The sequence below is a fragment of the Sarcophilus harrisii genome, chromosome 1, assembly GCF_902635505.1.
Source record: "Sarcophilus harrisii chromosome 1, mSarHar1.11, whole genome shotgun sequence".
Taxonomy (NCBI): Eukaryota; Metazoa; Chordata; class Mammalia; order Dasyuromorphia; family Dasyuridae; genus Sarcophilus; species Sarcophilus harrisii.
In genome coordinates, this window is record NC_045426.1 from 172051736 (window position 1) to 172062353 (window position 10618).

The 10618-nt window shown below is 38.1% G+C and overlaps 1 protein-coding gene across 1 annotated transcript in view; it reads right to left on the bottom strand.

Annotated features, from left to right (window-relative positions):
* The window catches only part of ACOT12 (acyl-CoA thioesterase 12), a 70638-nt gene extending 60706 nt beyond the window's left edge, over positions 1-9932 (bottom strand). The window contains exons 1-2 of the mRNA XM_003759887.3: positions 9285-9932; positions 1956-2025 (exon numbers count right to left, since the gene is read on the bottom strand). Coding sequence (XP_003759935.2) covers positions 1956-2025; positions 9285-9435 — 221 coding nt within the window. The 5' untranslated portion in view covers positions 9436-9932. The remainder of the gene's footprint in view (positions 1-1955; positions 2026-9284) is intronic.
* Positions 9933-10618: the final 686 nt, after the last annotated feature.

Consider the following 10618-nt stretch of genomic DNA (forward strand, 5'->3'; position numbering starts at 1 on the left):
GAAACATGGCAAAACAAAGACAGTTAACCCAAGCAGAGTTGGCTGCAGATTATGACTATATATAGCAGCTTTTCAAAAATGGACTGGGATGTCTTGGGGAGTGGTTATTCTCCATCACTAAAGGTCTTAAAACAAGATGTATTAAACAAATTTCTGTTGAGGACTGGATTGGACTGGGTAGGTAACTTGTGGTATTCTTTCAAATTCTTGAGATTCTGTGAGTCTAATACATGCTAGTAGAAGAGCAGAAGACAAAGGAGTGGGTTAAATAAATGTATTTTATGTATTTAAATATATCCATACTGTGCTGGAAGTTTGCCCAAATCCACCATCAAACTTTTTGCTATGGCTCCTTGGTTTAAAAAAGAAAAACTATTATAAACCCTAAATGAATTTGTCTAGCACCGTTTAGTAATGGTGATTGGTTGATTGTTTTAGATAAGGCAATATATATAGGACAGTGGAAAGAATACTGAATTTAGGGTGTGAGGACTTGGGTTCAAATACTGCTTAGTAACTGTTTGACTTAAGTTCTATATTCACTTAAATTCTTTGGACATCAGCTTTACCGTGTGTAAAATTAGGGGCTTAAACTAGATGATCTCTGAGGTCCTTTCTTACTTAGAAATTATATGAAAAAAATTTACTATCTCCACTGAGGAAAATTAATGTGATGCTGTATCTTTTGATATTTAATATTAAAGGATGTAATATACCCTTTTCTGGCAGCATTTCCTTCTCCCATCTTTTACACTAACAGAAAATAAACTTCTCCCAGTTGGCTAAATATTGGAATTAATCCCACCTTCAAGACTTCTCTCCGAATTAGGGCTCTTAGTTCCCCCACCTCCAGGCAATGGGGGTAAGTGACTTGATCAGGAGTACACAGCCAGTACCCATCAAGTGTCAGGTGGGATTTGAATTCAGGTCCTTCTGACTTCAGGGCTAGTGCTCTGTCCACCGCACCACCTATATGTCCCTGAAAACCTTTGCTTACAGCTTAAGCAGAAACCAGCTTAACCATCTACCAAGGGGATGATTCTTGCCTCTCTTAATCAAAGTTTGAGGTGAGCCACTCTTAAAAAGGGGGAGAAGAGAGACAAAGCCAATAAAAACCTGATTGAGATGATTTATATTTTTCTAACCAAGATATCTGGATTCAGTTGTCTTTCCCAGAGTAAGTGGCATTCCTTCGATGTCAGAGAAGAATATGATCAAGCACTCTGTAAGTCAATCCCCTTTCTTTATTGCATATTGATCCTGAGGATTAGCCCTAGCCCAATAAAGTAATAGGGAGGAGCCAAGAACTATTAACCCATTTCTTCATTAAAATGTTCACCAATCAGGGTTGCCTTTACATTTGCCAAGGGATGTCCAAATGATGCCCAATCCAGAAAAAAGACACATTTAGGTATATAAAAAGACCCTTGCTGAGTATCCTGGTACTAAAGAGAGCTAGACATAAGACTTCACTGTTACCAAGTTGTATGTCCTTATTAATCAAGGATATCTCAGGCAGAGGATTGCCTCAGTCTGCCTTTTGTTAAATTCTAGCTTCTAAACTACTCAGATTCTTTAGTTTGCCTAACAGTTTTGTAATGAAATATCCTAGGAGAGAGAGTTTGCTTATTATCATTAATTATTTTTATTAAAGGAAATCAATCCTGAAGGAGTCAGTTACATACTACCAAAATGCATTCAGGAATGCTGGGAGATCTTTTTCATCAAAGCAATGTAATTAGGAATGTGGCTTTATATTGCAAATAAGAACTAAGTTTTTCTTGGATATTAAGTTTTTAAAACCATTTAAATGAAGCCCGGGGTAATTTACTATGCTGATGACCTGACTACTGCTTTCAAGTGATGAAGGTGAACCACTACCTGGAAACATACTTCTGGAATCAATCACTGAGAAGCAGGAAAGAGGGTTAGCAGCATCACATCATATCCCTTACCTGGCTGTTTCTTCAAACTGTATGTCATCCATTGATGCTGTTACACAGGAGACTCCAGCATGCTTTTCAGCTTCAAACCAAAAGATAAAAGAAAGGGTTGTTATATTGGATGTATTTCACCATAAGAGAAAACAAATGAAACTGAAATAAATTCATTCTAACTGGTCTCTCCTCAACAGTCATGATACCTCTTTGGGCACATTTCTGGACTGCTTGAAGCTGTACTGTTGGTCTATGAGTTATGTTTAGACTGCACATATCTTTACTATTGTGTGGAGGGTTCTAAATTTATATGTGTTGGTTTCTGTGTTAATACAATACAGCTTACCAACCAGTTTAAATGGAAATTTTTATTCAGCCGATGTGGAATTTATAAATTATATCACCCAACATATATCCTATCAACTTCAGGAAGCAGTGAGGTATAATGGGTAAAGAATTGGTTCAGATCTAGGAAAAACTGGGTCCAAATCCTGCCTCAAATACATATTGGCTTATGTGATCTTAGATGAAGCACTTGACCTTTAAGATAGGGATGGGGAACACTGGGCAGCTGAGTCCATCTGATCTTTGCTAAGGCAACAGCAGGTGATGATAAACTGAAAGCAAGGTACAACAACCTCCCACTGCTTGAGTTCTTTAAATTGATAATTTAGATAGTCAGCGAATGAATGATGTTATAACTTTCCAAATAATCCTGGGCAGAAAAAAGGTTCCCCAAGCCTGCTCTAAGAACTTTAAGCAATTCTCTAACAATATAGATTACTGAGAAGGTGTGAACCTACATCGCTAGAGGGAATCCCTTCATCTAAAGAGTTCCTTGTAATGATGAAATAGAAGGTCTACTTCACATCAATCACATTTATTTAATTTAGGGAAACCATTCTTATTTGCTTTGTCTAACACTCCCCACATTATTGACCTTGGACAGTGTTTCTTTTATTTTACTACTAATACAAGACAACTATCAAACATTTATTAAAATCCTACTATATGCCAGGCACTATGTTAAGTGCCAGAAATACAAAGAAAGGCAAAAACAAAGTCTCTGCCCTCAAAAAACTCATGTTCTAACATGGAAGACAACAATTAAAAATAATTGTACACATACAAGATATATAGATATATGGGTTGAAATGCTTCATATAAACCATTTCTTTTGATCACAACAATCTTGTGTATTACAGATGTTTTTATTTTCATTTACGATGAGGAAATTGAGACGCTGAAATATGGTCATGTTCACATATGTTAAACGTGAAATGAAAAATAATAAAGTCCTGTCCAGGACTTTCTCCACTTTGCAACACTGACTCTTAAAACCAAATCAGGGAGGATCAGCTCTTGAGAACTCAATACTGGATACATAGTGAATTAGTGAGACCTTATTGGCATGTTACCTTGATCAAATTAATATTCATCTACCTTCTTTTAAATTTCAAAGTCTTGTGACTTTATTCATATGAGAGCTCCCTCCATGCATTAGTGGATGGTTTAATGACTTCAGTGGTCAAACTGATTCATTATCTGGTGGTCAGTAATCTGGTGCCTCTTTGCATTTAACATGGTTGGTCTTTGAATGCCAGATACATAGACAAATGCATAAAGCTTTCTAGCTTAAGAGTACCTGCTTTGCCTGTACATCATTGATGTAGCCTTAGGTAGCCTATAGTCACAACTATACTATGAAAAAGCCACAGGGTAGGACTTTAGTGCAATTCAGCTATCTTTTACATTAATAAGATTTCCAGGGAAAATAGAAGAGAGAGTCTATGGTATCCTGGCTCCTGTGCTGCATTTGTTCAACATTGTTGTATTTCCAGGGTTGTCCTTTTGCATCTCCCACGGTCTTTTATGGCAAAAGATTGTGTCCCCCTTTAAAAGGATTCTCTGCCTTAATATGAAATCACAGACAAATTGAATGGATTCACTTTTTTAGTTCAAAAACTGAATTTTTCATATGAATTTTGCCTCTTTCTCCTATATCACCTAATTAGTTGAGAAAGAAACAATGAATTATATTACATTTACATTCTTTTAGAAAGGATTCCTTTCTTTCCTCTTTATATTTATCAGTGGGGCCAACTCCAGTGGGAATGAAAGTGAAAATATTCCTGGCACACTACTGTTTGTAATAGAAGTATACAAAGTTACTCATCTGCTTGCTTATCTCAGCATATGTTGTAGACTAGGGCTACCTACAGGCCAACAGCCAAATACAGTAGGAAAAATCTATGCAACTGAGGAGAAACTTGCATAGAGCAATCTCTATCATTTCACAAACCATAGTGAATTACTGGGCCCACTTTTCTTTTTCTTCTGTATGGTACTATTTCATTTAGTATCCTCATTAGTTCCCAGGGATTCAATGATCATCTCTTTGCAGATGATTCTCAGATGAATTTATCCATCCATAATCTTTCTCCAGACCTCCTGTCTTGCACTTCCAACTATCTATTATTGAACATCATTAAAACAGATGTTTCATATGCATCTTAAACTCAGCAGGCCCAACCACACCGAATTCATTATCTACCCTTCCCTTTTCCTACTTTCCACATTACTATTGAAATCATTACTAGTCACTGGGACTCCTAACCAGGGTGTCATTTATAAGTCCTCAGTCTCTCTCACCCCTCATATTCAATCTGTTGGTGATTTGTGCTTTCTACCTTCATTACATGTCATGCTTGTACAATTGCAATAGCCTACTGGTTCTCCCTATCTGATGTTTCTTTCCACTTCAATCCATCCTTCACTCAGCTGTCAAACTGATCATCCTAAATTAGTACAGCTCTAATCCTGTAATCACTTAATACTCAGTAAACTCCAGTGGCTCCCTATTACCCCCAGTATGAAATAGAAAATCCTGTTTGATTTTAAAATTTCTTTATAATCTGGCTCTTACCTTTCTGATTTACTTAGAACTAATTCTCTTACACATATTCTGTGATTCAGACATTGAACTATTTACTTTTTCTCAAACATGGAGCTTTATTTCCTGACTCTGATAATTTTCACCTTGCCTTCCATGCATGGAACTCTCTCCTTTCTCATCTCCATTTTCAAGTTTCCTTCAAGTCTCAGCTAAGGTTCCATTTTCTGCAAGAAGTCTTTTCCAATCTTCCTTAATCTTAGACCCTTATCTCTGAAATCATTCCCCATCCATCCCCTATCTATTTTGATTATAAATAGGGTGGTGAGTTGTAGGGGGCTTTTTTTGGTGGGGGGAGGGAATCATGTTTTTTCTCTCATTAAAATATGAGTTCCTTGAAAACAGGGACCTTTCAAACAAATCTTTATTTGTACCCCCAGGGTTTAGCATAGTGCCTGGTACATATTAGGTGCTTGTTGATTTGACTTGGGAGATAATGAGGAAACCTGGTTGAAATAGAATACCACATAGAAATATTAAGAAATGATAGGAAAGGTAGGATGGAACAAGACTATTAAAGTCTTGAAAGTTTGTCAGAGTACTAAGCAACAAGGAACCATCAAAAGTTCTTGGGGTACAAAATGATGAAAACAGTATTTAAGGAATATTATTTCTTATTAGATGTGTATTAGAAAGAGAAATGATTGGGGTCAAGGAGAATAGTTAGAAGAATAATGCTGTTTAAAAAAAACCTAGGGGGACAGGACCCACATGTATAAAACTATTTATAGCAGCTCTTTTTATGGTGGCAAAGATTTGGAAATTGAGGGAATGCCCATCAATTGAAGAATGACTGAACAAGTTGCAGTGTGTGGTTGTAATGGAATGCTATTGCTCTATGAGGAGTAATGAGCAAGTGGATTACATGAATTGATATAAAGTGAAGTGAGCAGAAGCAGGAAAAAGTTGTACACAGTAACAGCAACACTGTACAATGATCAACTATGAATGACCCAGCTCTTCTGAGAAATACTATGATCCAAGGCAATTCCAAAGGTTTAAAGATAGAAAATGCTATCCATATTCAAAGAAAGAATTGATAGATTCTGAATGCAGATTGAAGCATACTATTTTTACTTTATTTTTTTTATTTCTTTCTGTTTGTTCTGCTTCTTCTTTTAAACATGACTAATATGGAATTATATTTTACATGATTGCATATATATATATGCTGAATCATATGATTCATCAATTTAAAAATATTGGATATTGTCTAGCTCTATCAGTTAACAGATACAGAAACATGAACCTCCTAAGTGACATGGTCAAAGTCACTCAATGAGGAATGGCAGAACTGAAGTTTCAATTTCTGATTCTAAATCTGGTGCCTTTTCCCACTGTATCATAAGTGATAAAGGCTCGTATTGGAGTGTTGACTGTGAGACTAGAAAGGAATGGTTGAAGCTTCAGATGAGACAGAGTATGAAAGAAGTCAAAGACAGCTCCAAGCTTTACAACCTGGGAGGCTGCAAGAATACTGATGCCTCTGACAGAAGTGAGGTAGTTAATGCTAAAGCTAAGCTAAACACATTAATCATTCTTTAATGATTTAGAAGATCTTGCAGTGCCTTGGGGCCCTCATTATGAACATCAGTTATTATTGTGCTCTAGACATGCTGAAGTGCCCATGAGGAGGGAGCCCTGGATAACAGAATAGCTCTTCTTCTGGTCCAACTGTCATCAAGCATCCCTCCTTCTTTGGCTATTCTATTGGGTATAAAGAGGCAATGTGGTACCATGGAAAGAGAACTAACCTTAATCCAGGAGAACTGGATTTGAATTCTGAATTAGTTACTATATAAACCTTGTTGTACCACTTTACCATTCTGAAACTTAATTTATTCGTTTTTAGAATGAGCGCACACACACACACACACACAAAAGACATATATGAATTACAATACCACATGTAACTGTTATAAATGCTAAGTGATAATTCAAGTCAATAAACATTTATTAAGCTCCCAGTTTGTATAAGTCCTTTGTTAAGTGTTAATTAGACAGTACAAGAGATAGAGGCCCATTCTGGAGTGAGTCTTTTTTTTTTTCAAATCTGCCTTCAAGTACTTACTAGCTGTGTGAACCTGGACAAGTAATTTAATCTTATTTGCCTCAGTTTCCTCATCTGTAAAATGAGCTGGAGAAAAAAATAAGAAATCACTCCAGTATCTTTGTCAAGAAAATCTCAAATGATGTCACAAAGTATCATATATGGCTGAAAACAACTGAACAACTCTCTGAAAATGAGATGCTATTTCACAATATAGGCTATGATATGAGTATTATCCAGGTTCTCCTGAAGGAATGCCATTATGGAGCTCTTTTTTATCCTTCAAAAGGACCTTTGAGATCATCACATCCATTCTCCTCATTTTACATATCTGGAAACTAAGATCAAGATTAAGTGATATGTCTTTACCTGGGTAAAGATAGCAAGCAGCAAAATCAGGATTTGAATCCAGGTCCTCTGACTTTGAGCCAGTGTTCTTTTTACTGCACCCTGACAATATTCTCTATTATTGTCGTAACTATTATTAATGCATGGAATTGTTGACTAAGACTTAGATTCTTTAAGATCCCAAGTTTCCTAGTGTAAGAAATTCAATCAAAAGCTAAATGATTTTTGGGGGTAATTTGCATTGATGACAAAACTCTTTCACTTTACTTTTCAATTTTATCACCATGGCAATCCAGAGAAATAGCCTGAGCTTAACAATAAGCCTAGCTTTTAGTATAAACGCAAAGAAAAGCTTCTTCTTTGAAATAGGATCAGAAACTAACCAAACCAACTTTCTGTTGGCTCATAGAGCTTATCCCTGGCTTTTTAGACCTAAATAATAATAATACTTGTTACGGTGAAGGTCCCCATTGTAGCAATAGTAAGACCCAGGCTGCAATTATCAAATACAGGATGGTAATTTTTTAATCTTGTCTATGGCTCTAGAAGGATTCCAACACACTCACTACAAGCAATCCATGAAGTAGGTAATGCAAGAATTGTCATTTTTTATAGATGAGAAAACTGAGGCAAAGTGAGTTAAGAGTCAAACAGTAAGTATATGAGGCTGAATTTGAACTCATCTTCTTGATTCCAATCTGATACCCTATCTGCCACCTAGCTGCCTCATGGATAGGACATATCTGAAAGTGACAGAGCCCAAGCTCAAATTAAGGTCTTCTGACTGCAGCTTATGTGACTTGTCCTGCTGCCTCTATACATGACATTTGAAAACTAAAACATATAGTTTACATCTGTTGTGATGTCTGGCAAGAATATGGGATTGTGTGTCTGTTTCTCTTCATATTTTGTCACTAACTAGATTGTGACCTTGGTGAAAATATAAAGTATTCTTAAGGTCATACATTCTAAAGTTTTGTTCTAAGTTGTATGTATTTATACATTTACCTTGGGGCTAGAGATGAGGGGTTTGGGATACCAATGGTAGAGCAAGTATTTAAAAAAGAAGCTAGGGGATAGGAAATCATTCTGTCTACATTGCTAGTTCCCTAGGGACTCTGACTTTAGAATCACTAAAAATCATAGAATGTTAGAACTGGAAAGGATTATTGGGGTATATTCAGCCCAGCACTCTCACTATTGAGATGAGGAAACTAAAGACCCACCAGGAAAAGTGATTTACCCACTTAAGGAAGTTAGCACATTGCCTGAACAAACTGCCTAAGGTACTATTAAAGAACTATGAGTCTGACAACTGCAGTCCCAGTGCCACTCTTCACACAGGCCTTAAATCTTTCCAATAATACATAGCTTTTATTTGTCATGAAATACTTAATTATTTCCCATTTAATTTTCTGGAATAAATACTTATAAACAATATTATTTGAGTACCCCTTTATCTTTAGTTTTGGCTCTGTTATCAATCTAGAATAATTAGTTGCTTCAGAACTGAAGCAGTTTCAGTGGCTGATGTGAAATTTGCCTGAATGTTTGCATTTTCTGAATAGATTCTATAAATAATTGTCGTGCATCCTTCCCATTGGATTTTTAGGACCTATATAGGATGTAGGGTTCAGCCCACCGGTGAGTGATACTAAATTCAGGACACACAGGACACCTAGAGATCACAGCCAGGGTTGGGATGCGCAGGCTTGTTTTGGCTTTTTTTCTTGCAGTCTTTGGGAAGTTGACTGGCCAAGCCAAATTTGGGTCACTAGGAGGAGAACGTGAGGCAAATAGTGAGGGCTGCCAGGGAACGTGTGTAAAGGCAATTTAACTTCCTGTACGGCAGAGATAGCCAGGTAAATGCCAGACCCTGAGGGAGCTCCAGTAGATACCTTCACGTCTGAGGCAGTTCAGCCCCTTATTTACTCCAAACCTCGGTGACAGCAGCAGCGGCCACTCTCTCTCGCGGCTGGCTGAGCCTCCCTCTTACCTGCCAGGCAGGCAGTGGTGTCAATCCACTTGAGCAGCTGGCCGGCGCTCAGTTCCCCGCGGTGGTTAGCGTGGGAAGGGAAGATGGCTTGGCACATCTGGACCTCCGCGGCGCCTCCCAGCGGCCGCACCTGCGGGCCCGGAGGTTCCATGCGCAGCTCCCGCGGGTTCTCCACAGCTGGCAGGCCCAGGAGCGCAGAGCCGGCCCTCCCGTGAGGAGTCCGGCAGTCCTCTGCAAGAGCTCAAGTCATCTGCCAGAACGCCCAAAGCAGCGCAGACTGACCGAGCCTTCGGTTTCAAAGGGCAGTTGGCGCGCGCCGGGGACTACCCATCCACCGCCCCTGCAACACCCCCGTCTTCCAGGCCAACAGCAGGGCCGGGCACACCAGTGACAGCTCGGCGTTTGGCCCTTCTCTCGCTCTTTGAACTTCCACTACGCGAATTGCAGTGAGTTTAGGGCTTTCCTATTTTGCCCCTACTGTAGTTCTCCGCAGATAAGGCAGGTCAGATACTAATCATTGCATTTAAAAGTCAGTCATGAGCAATTAAATCTGGCTGGGGAGCTAGGGGCACCTAACTCTTTGCATTAAACTGCATGCAGAGAGAAGGAACGAAACTCTTAGAAGATAAAAAGTAAATGTGGTATATTGGGGCAGCTAGTTGTTAATGGGTAGAATATTAGACTGGGAGGAGAGTGTGGAAGACTTGAGTTCATAATTCTGCCTCAGACACTTGAGAGCTGTGCATCCTGGGGAGACTGTCTAATCTTTCAGTTTCAGCTTCTTTATAGGTTAAAAAAAAATTATAGCTGCACCTGCTTCATAGGGTTGCTGTGATGATCATATGACATGTAAAAGTGCTTTGCAAATCTGAAAAAATCTACATAATTCTTGTCATTATTAACTATTAAAGACAGCAAATGTAAATGAAAACAGCATGGAAAGGAAATTGAATTCCGATTAATTTCAATATCTAATTTTGATCCTGAGGAACTGTTAAAAAAAAATCCTTTTTCCTAGAAAGTTAGTGGATTATGGATGCATTGAATGTTGTGGCATATAGTAAGTGCTTATTAAATGCTTGATTCACTCTGCAAAAAACAAAATTGGTTTCCTTGATTTAAAGGAGGGTTAAATTGGGGGAGAGGTATGCTCAGAAAAATCATATAAAAGCAAAGTCATCAGTAAAAAACAAACAAAAAACCTAATGGAACTTTAGGTTTGATAGAAGCGCAGTGTCCAGAATAATCATGTTCCAGAATTGGGCAACTAGGTTGTGCAGTGAATAGTGTGCAGCCTAGACTCAGGCAGATTCTTCTTCTTGAATTCAAATCTG